Source organism: Lactuca virosa, chromosome 4 (genome assembly GCF_052849685.1).
Source record: "Lactuca virosa cultivar CGN04683 chromosome 4, Lactuca_virosa_CGN04683_v6, whole genome shotgun sequence".
In the NCBI taxonomy this organism is placed as follows: domain Eukaryota; kingdom Viridiplantae; phylum Streptophyta; class Magnoliopsida; order Asterales; family Asteraceae; genus Lactuca; species Lactuca virosa.
The window spans coordinates 49,086,175-49,109,367 of record NC_136429.1 but is presented as its reverse complement, the minus strand read 5'-3'; the positions used below and the strand labels follow the sequence as shown (position 1 = coordinate 49,109,367).

Here is a 23,193-nt window from a genome sequence, read left to right as displayed (position 1 = left end):
ATAGATCTGAGCTTCTAGGGCCGATATAACATGTAAAGTTGCCAACTTTACATACATGCATAGAGGTATGAAGCTAAAACACCAAAATAAGCTAGAAATGGGAACCTAGGGTTTGGAACAAGGTCTTGCTTTGCATAAAGGTAGCTACTTTGAGCTCCTGGGGCTCAATGATGTCCAGATCTATAGCTCACTACCCTAAAGGAACTCCAATCTTGAGTTTGGACCTTGAAATGTCCCAAAAATGGCAAAACAAGCATATATGAAGATCTACTAGGAAAATGAACAAGGTAGAGGCTTTATTACCAGATGAAGTAGCAAATGGGAGCTAGCTTCTGGATCTACTTCTTCTCCTTTGCACCTTCACTCCTTCCTTCTCTTCTACACTTCCAAGAATACACAAAAACACTCAAAATCAAGAAGGAATCACTCAAACTCACCAATGGAGGCTAGGGTTTTGAGGGGGAAACGCTCTAAGGGTGCTGGAGGCTGGGATGGGGGCTATAAGGACGTTTAAATAGGGTACAAACCCTGAGGATTAGGGTTTCATCCAGACTGGCCTACTCGTCGAGTCCAGGCGTGGACTCGCCGAGTAGATCACTTAAAACCCGCGTCCAACCTGGCATCTACTCGACGAGTTAGAACTACTACTCGTCGAGTAGCTCTTTACAAAAGACTTTTAATAAATTAATGCGTACCAGGTGATGGGTTTTAGCCATAAGAACATCCTATGTGCTCATGCAAACCCTAATGCTTGGATCTAGGTTTCTCTATTGTACATGCATTCATCCAAGACTTTAAACCCTAGATCTAGCATGTGATAATCAATATTAACATATGAATTTGGGTTTAGATCATACCTTGATTGTTATGTAGCAACAACAATCTCAAACCCTCCTTGTAATGGCTTTAAAAAAGCTTAGAGTCACAAGTGTCACTCCTCTAATGGCTCACAAACACCAAGAGCAAGAGGATGAAGAATAAGGAGAGAGGAGGCTGCCCAAAACGTCCAGAAACCCTAGTAGAACTCTTCACCCTGTTTTTGGGGCTTAAGGGTACTATATATACATGTAGGCTTTTAGGGTTTTCAACTAGGAAACCCTAATCAGACTGCTTAAGCCCTAAGCAGCCCATGCACCCTTTTAGAATATCCCTTGGGCGATTTCTAATGGGTTTCCCCATAGAATTCGTCCAACCTATTATTCCAAGGTGATCCATAGCCCAAATGCAATTATCTTATAATTACAGTTCCAGTCCCTTAAGTTTAATTAATCTCTTTTAGCCACAAAATTAATTATCAATTAATTCTTGACTAATATTAATTAAACAATATGATTTCTCCTTTAATATATTATTCTCATAATATATTAATAAATCATAATTAATCCTTTCTCTCCATAGTTGATCCTATCAAGTTGCTTTGGTGAAGACAACCCAAAAGGACCATGCACCATCGGGTCAAGTACATACCAAAATAGTTATGGGCTTAGACACTAATCCAACAGTCTCCCACTTGGATAAGTCTAATAACTATTCCGCGTATGACTTCAGATCCTGATCTGCAATCGTAGCTTTCAAAAACCGCTGTCAACTCTGATCCTATCAGAAACGCGTCCTTTAGATAAGGGATCATATATTCCTCCATTCTAGATATCGTATAGACTGAGACATGGATTTAAATCATTCTCTCTGTCTATGTGTTGTTTCCCGATTTCCGATTTATGACGACTGACAACAGACTACAATTGAACACATCAAATTAGTCCCGGCTTGGCCAAGCGCTTAGGTGTCATCACTAAATCATCGAGGGGCCAACAGATATCGCTTTCATCCTACTTTGGATAAAAGGAATGGATAAACTTTGATTCAATGCTTGCTTGTACTCACTCACCAAATCACACACAACAATATGTTTTATAACACCAAGTTACTGGTGCGTTTACATATTATCAATGTGTAACCGACTCGCAAGATACAACTCACATATCTCGGTTTCAAGAATATAAGATGTTATCGTCTCACCAATCACTCGTGATAACATCCATGAAGTGATCCAAGTGAGCGTGGGTTTATTCCAATGCTCAAATCATATTCATAAGCACTCATGAACGTTGCAGCAAACATTTGCTTATGTCTAATACACTTTAGACAATCCACACACCAATTCATGACAGTCTTCATTCATACCTACTTCCAACATATGAACGACTGTGGACCGTTCGAATAATTTGATTGTTCTGAACCAATTTAATTATTCAGGAAGTCAAAACATGCAAAGTGAAACACAAGAATAATACTAATCCTATATGGTCCCAAACCTTTGAGTATAAATAAAACACCTTTTATTTATCACCATATCGATTACTCATTATTTGTTGTTTCGGGTAATCAACTTCTTACTTGAATTATTACTACACTTGTCCCATGCTCTCAGCATGCACACAATGTTTACCTACGGTCCTAACTTTGTGAAATAGATCAAATGAACACATTTCCAATCATACTCATTTCATAACTCCCAATCCTTATCATAAGTATAAGAATATGAAATTCTTGTTACTTATGCTAAATTCTAACATTTTATGCAATGATTCTTTCGGAAAGTTATAGCTCAAAATCATCAAGACTTGGCCAATCTCTATCAGAAACAATTCTATAGATATGACGTCTCTCACTCAAAGTACATTCCTTTGAACATCCTTCTTGCATAAAAGTTTCTAGTCTAGATACAGATTCTCAATATCCAACTCCCAATATGGAAACATTTCCATATTTGCCATATGACAATTCATTCTTAATAGAATCTTATCTATTCATAATAATGTCATCCAATACCATACTTCCAACTACTCACAAGCGATCAATCCTCAACGAGCTTTGGATCGTCCTTTGATAGTTGTTTAATTATTTTAGTCAAAACCGATTCTAGTCCTTTTTCCCTCTAAATGTGCTAGACATTTGGAAAATTTTAGAATGGTCAAATATAATAGCACTAGCAATCAATCCTATACCCTAAGCGTATGGGACACGATGCATAATGTCTTACATAAAGATATGATACTTTATCAATCTTCTGTCATAATTATTTTATGTGTCTCGTTCTTACAATTCGAACTATGAAGAGGGATACCGTAATCATAATCGAAATTTAAGAACACACTATGTATCCTTTGACTAAATTTATTAAAATTTCTCAATCTAAGCTTTAGATTTTGAAACGAAGTACAATATTCTCTCCCTTAATTATAGAAAAACAATTATTCAATCCTTACGACTTTGCAAAGTATAACTCTTGTTTTCTATAATTAATATTTATGCTCCCACTATCATGATGATTATTATCATATAAGCATAACACTTATGCTCCCACTAGCTTTGACATGTTTTAGAAAACAACTGAACTTCCAGAAAACAATACTTATTGAATTTCTGAAGTTCATATTTCTAATACCTAATGCTTTGATAATCCTTTATCTAAGCTTCTTAAACTTATACACCTTTGCCTTAGATAGCTCATATGTGTGTCTAAACAATCCAGACTAATTGCCAAATCTCACAATCGAATTATGGAAAGGGATGTCGTAACCATAATCGAATTCGAGAATACAATTTCACAATCACTATCTTCTTAAAATCTCTCTTAGTGAAAGCATTTCCTCACAGTCATTTTCATGAAGGAGGGAATCTTATGAAACTTAGATTTTAATGGTGTATGTGTTCCTATCCATGCGAATTTGTCAAAACCAAAGTTTGCGACAAATCCAAACTCATATGGACTGAACTTTCTCAATCTTGATTTCTTGCCTTATGGTAACACGAGTGCCCACCATGTCTTCCAAGTAGTTAAGCAGCTCACCCTTTCATATCAATGTACTTTTCATTGATCAAGGTCCTTGCCTTTTATGCGTTCAAATGAGAACTCATAGAACTCACGTGCATAATTAACTCAATTGGAATGGCACAGAAACAAAATAATGTCAACACGATAGGTTGTAAACCTCAAGTCGTGTGCTAGTGATGATCGATAAGGTTTATTCTTGATTAGTTCTTGAAACTTTTCAAGACCATTAAGACTCCCACTGACTCCTTGACATATAAATTCTTTTGTCAATAAACATTTCTCGACAAACAAATATTCAAGATTTAGTGTAGCTTTTATCAAGACAAAACACTTCACTAAATTGGTCCTAGTTGGTCTTTGTCTTATCCAAGACATCACAACTTTCCAATTGTGCAAGAATAAGAAAACCTTTTCAAATTTCACATTTGATGAATGTTATAAACCTTCTTAAGACTTGTCACTCAATTCATAATCTTAACTCTAAGACGAAGTATGATTGACTTCTTGATTTAACCATTTCTTCAATTCTTGATTCCTCTTCTCAGACATACAATTGCACTAAGACTCACTTAGAGGATCAATTGAGATATGGTTCTTAATCATTAAGACCTATCATAAAACATAAAAAGGTACTCTCCCTTCTTCTTAGAATAGAGAAACTTTTATCTTTCTGCCTACTTGATTCTTCTTATTCGTTCTGCTATTTATTGAAACTCTTTCAATCAATTGAGAATTACACTTAATCTCATAAGTATAATCATATTTACTTATCCTTAGTAAATCATGACGAATATCTTTGTTACTCTTGTGGTGGACTTGATCAACACACAACCTTGTGTACTCGATCTCCTAGTCCTTCACTTGACACTTTGTCAATGAATTAGTCTAATTTCCAAATATGAAATTTCTCATTCATCATGCAACCAAGTTGTATGATTCCAAGTTTCTGTCCAATTAAAACTTGGGCGATGAGAAACTTTCCCTATTTGGTAAATTCTTGACCTTTCCACAAATAACATAATTAAGAATCAAATCCATTACTGCTAATAATAGAAACTTACATCAATTTTTCATACACGCCATTGCAAGGATATAAAATCAAAATTTATATTATTGTGGAAAAATTTGTCCTTACAATGCAATTCAACTGAAAAACTATGTTGTTAAATATTCCTAAGCAATCTATTCTAACTCCAAGTAGTAGCTTAAGATTCTAATCTTCAAGTAATGCGATCGAAATCCATTTCTTCACGATTAGATTCCGCTCACTTCTTCCTTTAAGATTCCTCTCTTTTCTTCGATCCTACAAAACATCGAAATGTAATCTTATCACATTATGTATTAAGAATCTAGAATAGGAACTTAAAAGAGTTAGTTAATGGATTTTACCTAAAGTAGAGCCATACGTTTTTGACTCTCCCATCTCTTAGATCTCTTAGGTAAATAGGGCAGCTTCGTCTCCAATGCCCCTTCTCTTGGCAATAAAAGCAAATTGACTCTTTTGGAACAACACACGGAACTACTTCTGACTTTGCCTTTCTCTTATGATCAAAATTTTCGATCATGGCATGCCTTTCGTTGCCATTGCCTATATCCATAGAGGTCTGGAAGGCAGATCCACCAATCAACTTTGCTTTTCCAGTGCGCCAAATCATTGCTGATTCAGCAGCAATAAGCATATAGGTGAGATCGATGAGGGTTACGTCGTGGTTCATCATATAGTACTCTCTTACGAACTCACTATATGAGTCAGGAAGTGACTGAAGAACCCAGTCAACAGCCAGCTCCTCACAGACAACAGATCCCAACATTCTTAACCTATCAATGTGCGACTTCATCTCTAGGACGTGTGTACACACTGACTTTCCTTCTTTATGTTTACTTGCCAAAAGGGCTTGAGTGAGTTTGAACTTTTCAACCTTTTGAACTTGTAGGTTAGGGAGAACAATAGGAGGAGGTGGAGGAAGTGAAGCATGATCTCGTGTTCCTCGATCGAATCGTGGAATATCATCTTCATGTGAAAAGCTTGTTCCACGGGATTTGGGAAGACCATAGTTGTCATACTTTGACATCTACAAAACGGGAGAAAAATTCAAGTTAGTTGATTGATTGAGTCCTTAATAAATCACCCAAATGAGATATTAAGGCTAGGACCCAACACAATACTCTACAACTTGGGAGAGGGATGCCGTAACCCAAATTGCAGAACATTTGAAGGTAAGTGAATGACGATTCACTAATTTCCACCATGAAAAACGAAAAAAATTTAAGTTTTAAATCTATTGAAAATTCCTAGATCTTTTGAGATTCATTGAACATTTCAATGGCATGTTTAAATCTCGATATGCCCCTCGATTTGTGACTGGGATGCCGAGGATCACAAAACAGGGTGTGAATAACCATGCAAACTTACATGGTGCCCCCAATGTTACAGTCACCTATTCGATGTGCCGGTTAACCACACACGCTCCACCGAACTATGACAAACAATGAGTCACCCTTTGCTACCTTTGCTTAGAACCATTTAGTGTGCCGGTTAACCACACACGCTCCACTAACGTCTTCGCAAGGGCACAAAGTGTAATTTCATGGAATTGCATCAATTCACTTTTGCCTAAAGTAACTAAGATTGGGAATTTTGTAAAAGCATTTAGTTACTTTTGTACTTCATTATACTTATAATGGAAGGTATCTGTCCTATCCTACCCGTTCGGCTAACGACCCTCCACTAGTCAAGAGTGCGGTGGGTAAGAGTGGATACCCATTCAATCGCCATTTTATAGGCAATTTTCTTAAACACCCCTTATAGACTAACTTCGTGAATGAGGCCTACTAACGGTAAGACTGACTGTTTACTCATACATATATATAATACTAGACTCTTAATGTTATATATAGTATAGGGTGTATTTTACACTTTTAAAATACTAGGTGGTCTAATTTAATAAAACATACTTTTAATTAAATGTAAACCATATCACTATGGATTTTATTAACTCTCTTTTAATTATACACTTAATTAATTTAATAAAACCATAAGGGTGTGATTTCAACTTTTCAAAAATAATACTAGGGTTTCAGAATCTAACATTTCTAAATTAAATTTTTAATCAACTTTTAAATTCCAAAACTTGAGGGCAAGTTTTGAAACATTTCAAAACATTAGGGTTTAGAATTTAAATATTTCAAAATAAAACCTTTTAATCAAAAATTTAAATTCCAAGACTTGAGGGCAAGTTTGAAACTTTCCAAAACACAAAGGATCAAATAGCAAATAATTTAAATTAAACAATTAATTTAATGATTATCTAAATTTAACCTAAAATCAATTTCTTGCAAGATAAGTTACCAAATTAATACAAATAATCAAACTTTAATCATATAAGGAAGTTATTATCTAATCAATTGGTAATTATCTTTTGTTTAATCAAGGATATACTCAAAATATGTTTAAAATCGGATTTTAATGACCCAAAACAGTTAAGGCAAGTATCCATGAGTAAAACAGCAAGAAATCCCGAAACTGCCTCCTTCTGACGCTCGAACTCGCTGAGTTCCTCTATGGACTCGCCGAGTTGGAGCCAACTCGCCGAGTCCACATTGGAACTCGCCGAGTTCAGCAGTCAGGGAGCCAAAAAATCGATTTTGCAACAAGAATGAATATGCTAGGCATCAATACAATAGAAACCAATCAAGGCTCTGATACCACTGATGGGTTTTAGCCATAAGAACATCCTATGTGCTCATGCAAACCCTAATGCTTGGATCTAGGTTTCTCTATTGTACATGCATTCATCCAAGACTTTAAACCCTAGATCTAGCATGTGATAATCAATATTAACATATGAATTTGGGTTTAGATCATACCTTGATTGTTATGTAGCAACAACAATCTCAAACCCTCCTTGTAATGGCTTTAAAAAAGCGTAGAGTCACAAGTGTCACTCCTCTAATGGCTCACAAACACCAAGAGCAAGAGGATGAAGAATAAGGAGAGAGGAGGCTGCCCAAAACGTCCAGAAACCCTAGTAGAACTCTTCACCCTGTTTTTGGGGCTTAAGGGTACTATATATACATGTAGGCTTTTAGGATTTTCAACTAGGAAACCCTAATCAGACTGCTTAAGCCCTAAGCAGCCCATTGACCCTTTTAGAATATCCCTTGGGCGATTTCTAATGGGTTTCCCCATAGAATTCGTCCAACCTATTATTCAGAGGTGATCCATAGCCCAAATGCAATTATCTTATAATTACAGTTCCAGTCCCTTAAGTTTAATTAATCTCTTTTAGCCACAAAATTAATTATCAATTAATTCTTGACTAATATTAATTAAACAATATGATTTCTCCTTTAATATATTATTCTCATAATATATTAATAAATCATAATTAATCCTTTCTCTCCATAGTTGATCCTATCAAGTTGCTTTGGTGAAGGCAACCCAAAAGGACCATGTACCATCGGGTCAAGTACATACCAAAATAGTTATGGGCTTAGACACTAATCCAACACCAGGAACGGGGCGTTACATTTTACCCAACATATTCGTAGATATAAAATACATATACAATTTAAATAATTTAAAACATGTATAAAATTGTTCATCCAGCATAGAAAGCAAGTATTCAAATAATATGCACACATAACACGTAATTTATATAAAATACTTCATATCTATGTGTAAGATGAAAGTAACTATGCACTCACTTGTTAAAGTGATGATTCCAAACTCGGACAGCGCTTCGCTTCTTAACAATATAATTTCCTTCGACGAAACCTAGTATTATTACCACTAGATTTTAGTTTAATATTTACCATGACTAATTATTAGTCTTCGCATTTTTATTATTATTATATAAGCGTTTAAACAATATTTTCCAACCACTATGTACATACAGGGGCCAGACATAAAACACCAGAGGGCAGGACCATTTTGACATATAGCACTTCTGAAATCCAACAACCCTATGCGACCATTTAAACCAGATTCCTCGTACCGTGAGTAGTTAAAAAGATATTATAACGACACTTATATAAGTCATAATAATAGCCCAAATATTTATTATAAGTTCATAATAACAATACTAATTTTAAATATAAGCTATATTAAAATAGGGTAAGCATAACTTACTTACAAGGGGGTTTTAACTAGGAGTCGGCCTCTGCAGGGGCAGAACTTCGTCGCTGAATCTTTCTAGGAAAGATTCTTGCAGTGCTTCAACGTTCACATTACTATACTAAAACTACAGAAAGAGAAGTCAAATCACGAGGGACCGAAATGCTCGGGGGGATAAGAAGGGAAAGACTCTTGAATCAAGAGAATGGTGCAAGAAAATGAGAGCCCAAGGCTCTTATTTATAGTAATTGAATTTACAAAAACTACCCTCCATAATTACTTAATGACCTTATAGTTATATAAACGACTAAACACCCCTTCATAATACTATTTTAAATAGATTTAACGATATTTGTACTAAACTAATGTCAAAAGCACTCAACACTAGTCTTATAATGACCGCATCGTCGATACCTTTATAATGATATATACATCTGTGTATATATATATATATATATATATATATATATATATATATATATATATATATATATATATATGATTTATACTTTATTTTAATACGTAAATATGCTATTATAATTTATAATTTGTTCATACGAACTCCGTTTTGGATGCTCTTTATATCCACGCGTAGGTGGAGACGTACTCTACAACTTTCATTTAGACTCCGTCGGCTAATTTGACTTTATTTTTAAAGTTCTATTTTTAACAGGCCGGGACAGGAAAAGTCTGTTAAAAATTCACAACTTCTTCATCCGACGTCCGTTTTCGTCTGTCTTTTTACCGTTGCGCTACTATTAATGAGATCTTCAATTCTCATTTAGGTTGCGTTGGCCAAAAATCGATCGATCTAAAATTCGAATTTCGGGTTGTGTACTACTATGCCAAATTTTAGAAAAATCATAACTTCCTCATACGAAGTCAGATTTTGACGTTCTTTTTTTGTATGTTCTCGGTTTAATGTATACTACAACTTTTGTTTAGATCACTAAGGCTAAAAAGGCTTCTATCGTAAATTCACTATTTACGTCTCCCGGTGTCGTGTCGGTTTTGCCGTAAAACTTCGACGAGCCATAACTTCTTCGTTATAACTCGGATTTCGGCGTTCTTTATATGTACGGAACCCTTGTAACATATACTATGACTTGGTTAAGATTATTCATTCTAAATAATCTTCTATTAAAAATTCATTTTTGACGCTAATCGTCTCTAAATTGACTAGCCCGAATCTACGGGCGTTACACATCCCTCATATGTATTCTCATAAGATACAACAAAAGCATCACCGTGTATGTGAAAAATCTTGAGTATAATTTGCCATGATAGTAATGAAACAAGGTCTCTTTGCTAATGTTATATGCATATCCACTTTGTTATAATCGATGTTTTTACTATGTAAAATTAAATATCCTATTACATTATTCTTACCCATCTTCCTACTCAGTTCATTTCATGTGTGTTTGGAAAAAGTAACTGTTAGCTGGAAGCGGGTAGTGGTTAGCTGATAGCGGGTAGCTGGTAGCGTGTAGCGGATAGCTAGTAGCAGGAAACTGTAGCTTTTATTTGTTATATGAATGCTTGGCAAAAGTAGCTGGAAGCTTTTGAAATATATAAAATTACATAAAAGGACAATTGATTAAAAATAAATAAATATATAAATATATTTTTAAGGGTAATTATGGAAATTAATTTCAAAAGCTCAGTAGCATTTTGTTAAACACTACATGAAGTAGCTTTTAGAATTTGAACGTTTTGTTTAAACTAAAAGCTAAACGCTCGTACTGCCAAACAAAACTTTTTGTTTAAACCGGAGCGTTTTGTCAAAAGCTAAAAGCTAGAAGCTCTCAAACGTTTCTAAAAGGCCCCTGCCAAACATGCCCTTCTTCAGATCATCAAGTATGATAACGGAACACAACCAAATATATTATACTATTTAATATAGTAATCCATTTCATCAGGTTAAATATAAATTAAGTTAAATATAAGTATAGGTATAATTGAGCCGCCGAGGTAAGCTTGAAACTCAATTTGCTTTAATTTTCAAGCCCATACTTAACCTCGGTAAAAGCTTTCGAGTTAGTTTCAACTCTACTTGATTAGTTAACTAGCTGTGAGATCAGTATGTTATACGAGTTTAGTAAAACAAAAATGTATATATGAAGGTTTAAACAAAAATTTATTTAAATTTGAAATTTGAGATTTGAAATTTAAAATTTAAAAATTGAATTTAAAAGGAAACATATTAAATACAATATATAAGTATTAATATTGTAATTTATTGACTATTTTTAATTAAGCCAATTATTAATTGATGTGTAAATTTAATTTGTTAATTAAGAAAAGATAAAAAAATGACAAAATGACAAATGGAAAAAACATTTATTCAAAAATACCAAAAAATAATATGTGCCCAAGTGAATGTAAGAGTGACAAGTGGCAAAAAACATTCATTTATTAGAAACTAGGCGAATGCCCGCGCGTTGCGCAGAAACATCTATATAACTAAAATCTTTACAAATATATGTTTTTTTTAAATATAACAATAATGTTGTTAAATTTGATATAATAATTCGTATACTAAGTTGATATAATATATTGATTATTTTGAATGACCTCTACCCGCGGGTTACTCATGAATAAAATTAAATATAATATATCGTTTAATGTTATTTATAGTTGTTGTTATTGTTAATTATTTTTTTAAAATTTATTTGCTTAAAGTTTTGATTTCTATCATTGTAATTATTTAAAACATCAAATAATTTTTATTTTTTATTTTATTTTAAAGGTAACAATAAAATCATTTATGTAGAGTTATTTTTAACTATCATTATTGTAAGTTATTTTAAGATACTTATTTGAAAACTTTTAATGATTATAAAATATCTTTAGGAAATATTTTAGTTAAATTTTGCATTCAGCATTACAATTTATCACTTTTAACTATTCACAAAATATTTTTTGAGTTTTTTAAGTGGAACTGAAATTTATATTAAAGTTGACCCTGTAATGTTATATTTAAATTAACAATTTAAGTATTTTGTCCAAACTGTTCAAAAGCTGTAGCTTTAATTTGATAATGGTTTACATACAACAACATATTAAATCTAATAAATTAAGTATAATATGTTAAAAGTTAAAGACATAACTTTATAAGTAGAAGTAAAAATATTATTTTAATATTGAAATTTAGTTTATTTATGATTACACGTTAGGTTTGATACTTATTTAACCTTATTAACCAACTTATAATCATTATTAGAAAGACACTACAATTTATCACTTTTAACTATTTACAAACTATTCTTTAGGTTGTTTAAGTTGAACTAAAATTTATATTGAAGTTGATCCTGTAAGGTTATATTTAAATTAACAATTTAAGTATTTTATACAAATTGTTCAAAAGTTGTAGCTTTAAAATGATAATGGTTTACTTACAACAACATATTAGACCTAATAAATTAAGTACAATATGTTAAAAGTTAAAAACATAACTTTATAAGTAGAAGAAAATATATTCTTTTAATATTGAAATTTAGTTTATATATGATTACACTTTAGGTTTTTTATTTATTAACCTTATTAACCAACTTATAATCATTATTAGAAAGAAATTGAAAAGTCATGGGAGTTTCAAATGAATGTGGTGAAAGAAAAATAAATGGGAGTTTCAAATGAATGTGGTGAAAGGAAAAATTATTCCTTTATAAGTATATATATAATGAAATGATGATTTTTAATTAAGCCAATTATTAATTGATGTGTAAATTTGATTTGTTAATTAAGAAAAGATAAAAAAATGACAAAATGACAAATGGAAAAAACATTTATTAAAAAATACCAAAAAATGACATGTGTCCAAGTGAATGTAAGAGTGACAAGTGGCAAAAAAAATTTCATTTATTAGAGAAGACTAAAAAATAAATTTACAATAAATTATAATAGATACACCAGTAATTTTATAGGCTCGATTCGATTCAGCTTGGATTATACTAGTCTACTAGATAATTGAACTCAAATAAACCAAATTAATTTCAAATATTTTTCGAATCAATCTCAAATACATACTCGGTTCGACTCATGTTTTGGCTCGTCATTTACTTTAATTTATTTATTACTAGGTGTAAGACCCATGTATTACATGAATTAATTAAAAAAAATTAAATATAAATGTTTAAATATTTAAGAACTTTGGATTTATAAGAAAAATAATGAATTATTTAAATTGATTTTTTTATCTTTTAAATTTAAATAAATAAAGAAAATAAACTAATGAACTTTAATTTGAGAATTTTGAAATAAAAAAGTAAGTTCATTAATGAAATTGATATTCATTTTTTATTACATTTATTGTAATTATTACATTAAAGTATTATGTGAAATTTATTAAAATAGAAAAATTCATAAAATAACATGTGGAAAAAAATTAATTCAAAATAAGCACAAAATGATATTTGATAAATTGAATAAGAGTGTCACATCTGAAAAAAAAAAAACAACTTTCAGACATGGTTGTTAAAATCGCGATCCTGATCGTAGGATCGTAGGATCGTAGGATCGTACGATCCTAGGTATGAAAAAATGATTCGGATCGTAAATGGATCGTATTTGGGATAGGATCGTAGGATCGAGATTCGATCCTACTTTTCCTTGATTTTTTTTTTTGCAAATGAAATTCTTTTTACCACTTTATGTCTTTTATCCTTTACCAATTACCATTTATCATTTTGTGTCGTGATTTATGACTAATATTTTGAAGTTTTATAACGAAAAATTGAATATTTGAAATATTTTTCATGATTAAAAATTATAAATTAAAATTATATTTTATTTTATGAAAAAAAAAAAAAAAAAAAAAAAAAAAAAAAAAAAAAAAGTATATTTTCTTTAGGAGCACCGTTTAGCTTCTCATGTACGAGAAAAGGGCGGTGCGGATTTGAAAGCCAAAACTTTGAGCAACAGTCATTTCAAAACCCGGGAAAATAAAGGGTTGTTCGCCTCTGGAATTACGGGATTTAGGGTTTTTCGGAGTGGAACCTTCAAGCCGAACAACTGCTAAAGATCAGTTATCATCGTGAAGTAAGCGAGAATCATCAGGTGCGGCGATCAATTTCTCCTTTTCTGTTCATATGTACAGTAGTAACACAACTTGACAAATGTGTATATATTTATGATTTTACAAATAGAGTTTTCTGTTATCCATCAAACCTGTTTGTAGACCCGACGTTTATCTGCTTTCTTGGTGACATACTGATGTTTACGTTCTATCATTGTAGTTGGTTTATGGTTCATGTGAAACTACTTTCTTTATTGCAAGGATTCACACATTGTTAATCTTCCTCGTGGGTTGATTAGCAGTCAAATTACGAGGGTTTGTGAGGGAATCTGTTGATTTCTTTTTGGGGATTGCTAAATTTGGGCACTGAAGCGTTTGTGTTGAATTGCAGGTTCGTTCACCATCTGGCACCATTTTGGAATTGATCTTGGTTAGGGAAAGTAGATACTCGGGTGTCTGCAATGGCATCCATAGATGAGCCGGTAGTGAAGGCCAATACCAGGGTTCTTCCTTCATGGGGTTCTTCATCTGTGTCAAGTAATACAGGTAAATACATTCGCCTATAAATTGAAATCTCAAAGCCACACAAAACCTTTCTGTTATTAACAAAACATTTCTCTGAATTCCAGGTTCCAGTGGATCAACTAAAAAGCCCCCTCCTAAAAAAGAATCTGCTTTGAATACTCAAAAGCCTCAGTCTAGTAAAGTTTATAAAAATTCAAGATGGTATACAGTCAGACACGACAATCACAAGAAAGCTTTTCTAAATCATGGTAAATGCGCTCCCTATAATATCTATATCAGTTTAAATAATAATTCTTACTGAAAATCACTATTATATTAGGTTCAGATTCTGATGATCAGTTATCTCAGAAAGATGCCAAAAGAATGCTTCCATCATACCTTCAGAATCCATCTTCTTCTAGTTCCAGGACAAGCCTTCAAAGACATGAAAGTTATCCTGTTCCTGCATCATCAAGTCAAACAAAGTTTGACTTTCACCCACAAGACAATTACAGTTGGGCCCACACTGATTTAGCAATGAAAAACAACCATGGCAGTAGGCTATTACCACCATCAATGAAGCCACCTGTGTCTATTCCTTCTACAACACATTATGCAGGGCAGTCTGGTCATTCTCTCCCTGGGATTGTTGAAGAAACAGTTGGTGATGAGAGGCTGATTTATCAAGTTGCACTACGGGTATTAGACTAACCTTAACCTGTCTGTTATTCTGTTATCTTCCCTTTTTTTATATTGTACCTTTTGAATGGCATATCATGCACTAAAATGGTATATTTGTTTTCTTATCAGGATCTTTATCAACCAACTATTGAAGCAACTTTACCTTATGGTCTTTTATCTATCCCTCTTTTCAAGCATCAGGTTTTGGATACACCTAATTACTATCTTTTAAGTTCTAACTTATGTGTATCTATACACTATACATATATGCAAAAGTTTAATTTTGGTTATTCCATGTGTTGTGATAATTTTCTTTCAGAAAATTGCATTGGCGTGGATGCTTGATAAGGAAAACAGTGTGGCTTGTTCTGGTGGAATTTTAGCTGATGATCAGGTTGCTAGCTTGTTATATAATCAACCTTTTATTTGATTTAATGCATATAACTTTTTGATATGCTTTTATATATTATTTCACAGGGACTTGGCAAGACTATTTCTGTTATTGCACTTATACAAATGCAGAGATTTTCATCAAAACCAAAGTTAGAGGATCCTTGTGGTTCAGAAGTTGAATCCTTGGATTTAGATGATGACAATGATAAAGGCATCATGGATGAAGACTCTGATGAAAAGAAGTTAATAACTAAGGTTAAGAGTTCAAGGTCAGAAGAGGAATTTCACAGTCGGAAGCCTCAAGGAGGTTCATTGGTGGTGTGTCCAGCAAGTGTGGTGCGACAATGGGCTCATGAATTGGATGAAAAAGTTGCAGATGAAGCTAAACTTGAAGTTTTAATCTATCATGGTTTAAACAGAACCCATGATCCTGATGAACTAGCAAAATATGATGTAGTTCTCACAACATATTCCATTGTTGCAAAAGAGGTACCAACCAAAGCTTTTGATGAAGATGATGATGATGATGAATTTGCTAATAAGAAAAGGAAACAGTCTCATGTTAGTAAGAAAGGAAAGAAGAATGGAAAAAAGGGTAAAAAAGGTAAGGGGGCTCTTGCAAAAGTGAATTGGTTTAGGGTGATATTAGATGAAGCTCAAACAATAAAAAATTTCAGTACACAGGTATCTAATTCATGCTGTGGACTTAGGGCAAAAAAGAGATGGTGCTTATCTGGCACACCTATACAAAACTCAATCGATGAACTTTTCAGTTATTTTAGATTCCTAAAATGTGAACCATATTCAAATTACAAATCTTTTTGCAACCTCATAAAGACCCCAATGTCCAAAAACACAAATCAAGGTAACAAGAAACTTCAAGCTGTGTTAAAGACAATAATGCTTCGAAGAACAAAAGACACTTTGATTAATGGAAAACCTATCATCAACTTACCTCCAAAAACAATAAAACTGACAGCTGTCGATTTCTCAAAAGAGGAACGCGCTTTTTACCTCAAACTAGAAGCAGAATCACGATCACAATACAAGGCATATCAAGCTGCTGGGACTGTGAGGCAAAATTACGCAAATATCCTTCTGATGCTTTTGCGCCTTAGGCAAGCCTGTGATCATCCTTTACTTGTGAAAGGATTTAGTTCAGAATCAATCAGTCAAGATTCTACAAAAGTAGCAAAGAATCTTCCAAAAGACACACAAGTTAAGCTTTTGAAGCTTTTGGAGACTTTGAATATTTGTCTTTTGTGCAGTGATCCACCTGAGGATGCTGTTGTTACTATATGTGGACATGTTTTCTGCCATGTGTGTATATCTGAGTATTTAACAGGGGATGAATTTGACAACACGTGCCCTTCATTTAATTGCAAAACTCAGATTGGTGATGATGTTGTGTTTAGCAAAGCTACCTTAAGGAGCTGTGTACATGATGATGGTGGTGATGATGATGATGATGATAATAGAATTGATGATGAGAGTTGTTTGGTTTTTGAGAATGATTATGCTTCTTCCAAGATCAAAGCGACTCTGGAGATCATTCAGACTCATTGCAGTTTATCAAATGATTTGCAGCAGCCGATAAAAGCGATTGTATTCTCTCAGTGGACAAGAATGTTGGATTTGGTGGAAGCATCGCTGAGTCAGCATTGTATAGAATACAGGAGGCTTGATGGATCAATGTCTCTAGTGTCAAGGGATATGGCAGTTAAAGAGTTCAACACTGATCCTGAGGTGATTGTGATGCTGATGTCATTGAAAGCCGGGAATGTTGGGCTAAACATGGTTGCAGCATCTCATGTGATTCTTTTGGATCTTTGGTGGAATCCGGCTACTGAAGATCAAGCTATTGATCGAGCTCATAGAATTGGTCAAACTCGTCCTGTTACTGTTTCAAGATTGACTATTAAGGATACAGTTGAGGACAGGATTCTTGCACTCCAGGTATATTATAATTTATATTATAGTAGGGTTATCACTGAATATGGGAAAGAAACTTATCAAGTTGCCAACAAACGCATTTTATTTTTCAAAAGAGTAACCAACTCATGTTTTCTGTATGTTTACCTTCTATCACAAGTTGAAGTGTTGAATGGGTCATCATCGTTTCCGATCTTTTGGCTCAAATTTTAAGTTTTGTTACGATTTTTGGTCAGAACATTAAGTTTTATTACGAATTCATCCCAAATTTAGTTTAATTTACAAATTTATTTGTGTACAAGTAAAGATTTTTTTTTTCTATATATTTTTTACAACATTTTAAGAACATTTCATAGATTTTTTATAACATTTAAAAAAGAAAACTTTTGTTAAAGATAAGTCATATGAAAGTGTAAAAAAAGTTATAAAAAATGTAAAGCAAGTTTAAATGTTGGATTTTAAAAATTGTAAAAAGGGCTTATAAACTTTTAGTTAACATGTATAATATAGTTTATTACAAGTAGTAAATTTTTCTATAAAAAGTTGCAAAAATATTGTAATTATTTTTTCTTCAAAATCTGTAAAAAATTAAGAAAACAAATCGTAAAAAAGATTGTAGTTTTTTTTTTACAAAAGTTGTAGAAAAATAAATTTGTAAATTAAACCAAAATTTGGGATGAATTTAGTTAACATGTTCGGACCAAATTCTTAATAAAATTTAAAATCTGGGCCAAAAGTGTAAAATTGGAAAGAAGGGTGACCTATTCAAGTCTAGAACAATTGGTATTGAGTTGAGCTTGCTTTAAACCAGAATGATAAATGAATCATACAACAAAAGCACCTGAGTGTGGTGGTGATGTGAATTATTTATGCAGGAAGAAAAGAGGAAAATGATTTCTTCAGCTTTTGGTGAGGATCAAAGTGGAAGCTCAGGGCCTCGACTAACTGCACAAGATCTTAAATATCTGTTTATGGGTTCTCATTAACTTTCTAATTATCTAGTTATCTAATATCTACCTCCTGTCAGTGGCTGTTTATTTTGGCCATAAGGGAGGAGGGAGTCATTCCCTCCGAACCCACTGCCACATCACTTTTTCTCTTTTGTTTTTCTTCATATTTCCGAACCCACAACAAACGGAAATCATATCTTTTTGAACCCACTCAACCCACTCAATTAAAAAAAAATACAAAACAATCAAATGTAAAATCTTAATTAGCAATAGAGTTATCGGCGGTACCACCCCCCTCCCGCTTCAACGAGTGGGTTGATTGATTTTACTAACCCACTTCATCATCTCTCTACTTTCTCTTTCTTATTTTCTCTTGTACCATGTGTTTTAAAACTTGTACCTTAGTTGTTTTGTATTATTTTTAATTGAGTGGGTTCAAAAAGATAGGATTTCCGGTGTGTTGTGGGTTCGGAAAGATGAAGAAAAATAAAAGAGAAAAAGTGATGTGCCAGTGGGTTCGGTGGGTTGGGAGGGAACGATTCTCTCCTCCCTAACATAATGGCATTTTGTTTAGAATGTAGCCAGCCCTGTAATTGTAAATACTCCTGTATACTTGTTTTTTATCCATGTCAAAAGTTTGTCTGGTTTCTTTCTTTTTTTCGGTTATTAATAATTGTCTGTATTCATTGATTAAAATTATATATCTTCTAAAAAAAAACCAAATTGGGTGGCTCTTACTTTTGATTTTTTTCCCTTACATTTCTTTTATATTTCATTTCATCCCTTTCATTTTCACCGGTTGTTTATAATTGCCTCTTCTCTTTTCTTTAATGGCCATCACCTACCATTTTTACTTTTTGCCATTTAAGTCCTCCTACTAAGTTTGCTATCATCCTTATACTTTATAAAATGACATTTTCAACCCTTTACTTTTTAAAAATGTTATATTCACTCCTATACTTCAACTTTAAAGAAATATCAATTCTACTCATTCTATTTTCTTAACTTTTGTTTTATCCCTCATAATATATATATATATATATATATATATATATATATATATATATATATATATATATATATATATATATATATAATCTGATTTACCTACGGTTACCACTCTTCTGATTTTCTAACCTTTCGTATGTGTCGGTATAAATTAGAGGTGATCAATGTTTCGACGTAAATTTAGAACTTTACTTCGTTAATTTAAAAAATTATTCGTTTTTTTTTACGTTCACTTACTAATATTCATATACGTTTTGCATATAATACGATTTTGATTATCTCTTCTTGGCATGACTTTGACCCTTCACTATTGTGGTTTGCTAACTTAAGTCTTCCTAAGTTCCTGTTCAAAAGATAGCAACTTATTTTCTACTACTTCTCGAATACATTACTGCCGCCGCAACGCGTGACGGGTAAAATCCTAGTTTTATGTAAAGGCACCTGAAAAAATGTCTTCTGTAGTTTGAATTGTAGCCTTGGAATTTATAAAGTGGTGCACCATATTGCCACTAGAGCAAAAAAAAAATGTAAGGGATTGACCACTAGAAATGAGGTTCTTATGAAAGATGACCAAAATTTTCTTAAATTTGGAAAATGACCATTTTGTCTAGAAAACATTGTTCTAGAATCTAAAGTATTTACCTTTGTTTTGGATTGTTTGAAAGAAGGTGAGACATGCAATAAAGTTTTACTATAATATAAGAGCATCTACACCGGGGTCTTGCAAACCCCTTTCAAAACCAAATTGAATGCCTGCAAACCCCTTTCAACCAAATTGAATGCCACATAGGATGAATCCTTTCACAGTCTACAAGGATTGCAAAGGCAAACTCTATGGCTCACGGATATTTAAAATTTAATACAAGTGATATCTTTGATTTTCTAAATATTTTATGAAGACTTATTTTGATTTTAAAATGAAAGACAAACCAATTAAAGCATGATCACACTAGAAATATTGTACCTATATTGTCCTGATTAAATATAAAAAAATCATATTAAAACTATATTTAAAAAAAAAAGAACGAGTGATTATTTTTATGTAAATAACATTTTTCTGTTAGAACTTTTGTTAGGTTATTTATTTATTTATTTTTCTAAATTGGTAAATTCATCTTATTAAAAAAATTCAGTACTATCTTAAATATATGGTTCTCGTTTTTTTCTTCAGGAACCAATATATATATATATATATATATATATATATATATATATATATATATATAAAAGAAGGAGTGATTATTTTTATGTAAATAACATTTTTCTGTTAGAACTTTTGTTAGGTTATTTATTTATTTTTCTAAATTGGTAAATTCATCTTATTAAAAAAATTCAGTACTATCTTAAATATATGGTTCTCATTTTTTTCTTCAGAAACCAATATATATATATATATATATATATATATATATATATATATATATATATATATATATATATATATATATATATATATATATTGAAACACCCCAAAAGTATAGGCCAAAAATTTCGTTTTAAAATTCATTTATAATAACCATACGTCATCCATCATCATAAAGAAAACCATAATCATATATCTCAAAACATCGTGTCAAAATACTGTATCAAATCATATGAAAATATCATAGTCTAAAACAATCCCAGGCTGAAACTGTGGTGTGTGTCATGCGATCATCCCGAGCCCTTCCCCTTGCTAGTGGAAGTACCTGAAACCAAAACTGAAAACTGTAAGCACGAAGCTTAGTGAGTTCCCCAAACTACCACATACCATAGAAATATCATGCAACTAGGAGATACGGGCCCCGCCCACACTCCGCTGTCTAGGAGATTCGGGCCCCGCCCACACTCCGCTGTCTAACATGCATACAAGTATCACACAGACAACAAGTACATCTACCAATCAACCACATATCTATACTTAAATAATACTACAAGCATCAGGCCCCACCCACTCTAAACTACTATAAGCTTCGGGCCCCGCCCACACTTAACTACTACATAAAAGCATCGGGCCCCGCCCACTCTGAGCTACTACATATCACTTATACGGGCCGGCCCTGGTGCTGTAGACTCGTTCCTACTGAAGGAAACTCACCTCGCAAGACTGAATGCTGAAAACTCGAGCGAGGAATCCCTTTCTGCTGCTCCGGCGACTCTCCGGCTATCAATTCCATAATGACACTTAATCAGAATATGCTAATCATCTCTTAGGGTAAAATGACCATTTTACCCATGGTTAAAGTCAAAGTAAAGTCAAGGTCAACTCCCAGTCAACCCAACTTGTCGAGTTATCTCCCAACTCGACGAGTTCCTGAATGTTTAATCCCGTAATCAACTGAGTCAACTCGTCGAGTCCCTTAACAGACTCGTCGAGTTCTTGCTGTCATAAGAATCGTGACAACCCGCTTCAACTCGTCGAGTCCTTCCTTGGACTCGGCGAGTTCCCCTGTCTGATTGAGCCATCTCAAGGGATTAAGCTCCTACCATTCAGATCTATGTTCCTTAATTCGTTTGTCCACTGGAAAGGCCTTTCTAAGGGTAAAGTTTCCAACTTTACCCATTCATAGCTCCTCTAAAAGGGTTTAGAAAAAACCCTAATTCTTATAATACATGAATCTTGTCCAAAAGGCCATATAATCTCAAATCCACGCATACAAACCCAAATCTAAGGTCTTAGCATCTGTTGGACACATAAAGCTTCGAACTTTCCTTCCATGCATGGTCTTCTAGGGCTAAAAAGACCATAAACTTGCTCATATGCTTGCATGGTCATAAAGTTTGCACCTTTATGCCATGGAACCCTTCCTAGATCCTAGATCTGAGATATAAGTAACTTGGGACGTCCAAACCCAAGGAACAAGGTTCTTGACCCAAAGCTTTCATAATATGGAGTTAACTAGATCTAAGAGAAGAAAGATCAAGTTGGAATCTTGATTACCAGAAAATGCAGTAAATGAAGTGTAGCTCCTGGATCTACTCCTTCCTCTTTGAGTCTTCAAACTTCTACTTCTTCCACAAGCTTCACAATGCACAAAAACACTCAAAAATGGCAAGAACTAGCTCAAGATCACTTATGGCGGATTAGGGTATCGATAATAGGGTTTGGAGGTGATGGAGGCTGGGGTAGAGGACATGTATGATGCTTAAATAGGGTGCAAACCCTGAAAATTAGGGTTTCCTCCTGATGGACCTACTCGCCGAGTCCAAGCTCGGACTCGTCGAGTAGACCACTTAAACCCTGTGATCAAGCTGGCATCTACTCGACGAGTTAGGGCTACCACTCGTCGAGTAGCTCTTACAAAATGAATACTTAAATAGATTAAATACGTACCAATAACGGGGCGTTACAATTCTCCCCCACTTGTGTTAGACTTCGTCCTCGAAGTCTACTGCGCCTGAAAACAACTCTGGGTAGTGCTCCCTCATCTCCTCCTCGGGCTCCCATGTCCACTCTGAACCCTTGCGGTGCTGCCGCTGCACCTTCACTAACTCCACCCTCTTGTTCCTCAACTCCTTCGTCTTGCGATCTAGAATCGCCACTTGTCTCTCGATGTAGTTCAGGCTGTCATCAACCTGAATATCCTCAAGGGGTACCATTGCTGAATCATGCACTAAGCACTTCCGCAACTCAGAAACATGGAAAGTGTTGTGGATCTGGCTGAGCTCTGCTGGAAGATCTAACCGGTAAGCAACCCGACCCACCCGATCCAACACCCTAAACAGACCTATGAACCTGGGGCCCGGCTTGCCCTGCTTCCGAAACTTGATAACA

At 33.6% G+C, this 23,193-nt stretch overlaps 1 protein-coding gene across 2 annotated transcripts; it reads left to right on the top strand.

Moving 5' to 3' along the window:
- Positions 1 to 13,840: 13,840 nt before the first annotated feature.
- On the top strand, positions 13,841 to 19,080 carry LOC145104000 (helicase-like transcription factor CHR28). Of its 2 annotated transcripts, XM_079041284.1 has the most exons (9): positions 13,841 to 14,012; positions 14,192 to 14,286; positions 14,363 to 14,517; positions 14,601 to 14,744; positions 14,816 to 15,174; positions 15,286 to 15,357; positions 15,476 to 15,550; positions 15,634 to 17,505; positions 18,357 to 19,080. In XM_079041284.1, exons 3-9 carry the CDS (start codon positions 14,433 to 14,435, stop codon positions 18,465 to 18,467), a joined length of 2,718 nt encoding a protein of 905 aa, XP_078897410.1. In that variant the 5' UTR covers positions 13,841 to 14,012; positions 14,192 to 14,286; positions 14,363 to 14,432; the 3' UTR covers positions 18,468 to 19,080. The 2 variants fall into 2 exon arrangements, with proteins under 2 accessions (XP_078897410.1, XP_078897409.1); XM_079041283.1 differs by lacking the exon at positions 14,192 to 14,286.
- The last annotated feature ends 4,113 nt before the right edge of the window (positions 19,081 to 23,193 follow it).

Bases quoted from the DNA above. Each gene is read 5' to 3' on its own strand.
- LOC145104000 (XM_079041283.1), top strand. From the start codon at position 14,433: ATGGCATCCATAGATGAGCCGGTAGTGAAGGCCAATACCAGGGTTCTT. The intron at 14,745-14,815 runs GTAAATGCGCTC...CTATTATATTAG, and splicing joins GAAAGCTTTTCTAAATCATG to GTTCAGATTCTGATGATCAG. The intron at 15,358-15,475 runs GTTTTGGATACA...ATTTTCTTTCAG, and splicing joins TCCCTCTTTTCAAGCATCAG to AAAATTGCATTGGCGTGGAT.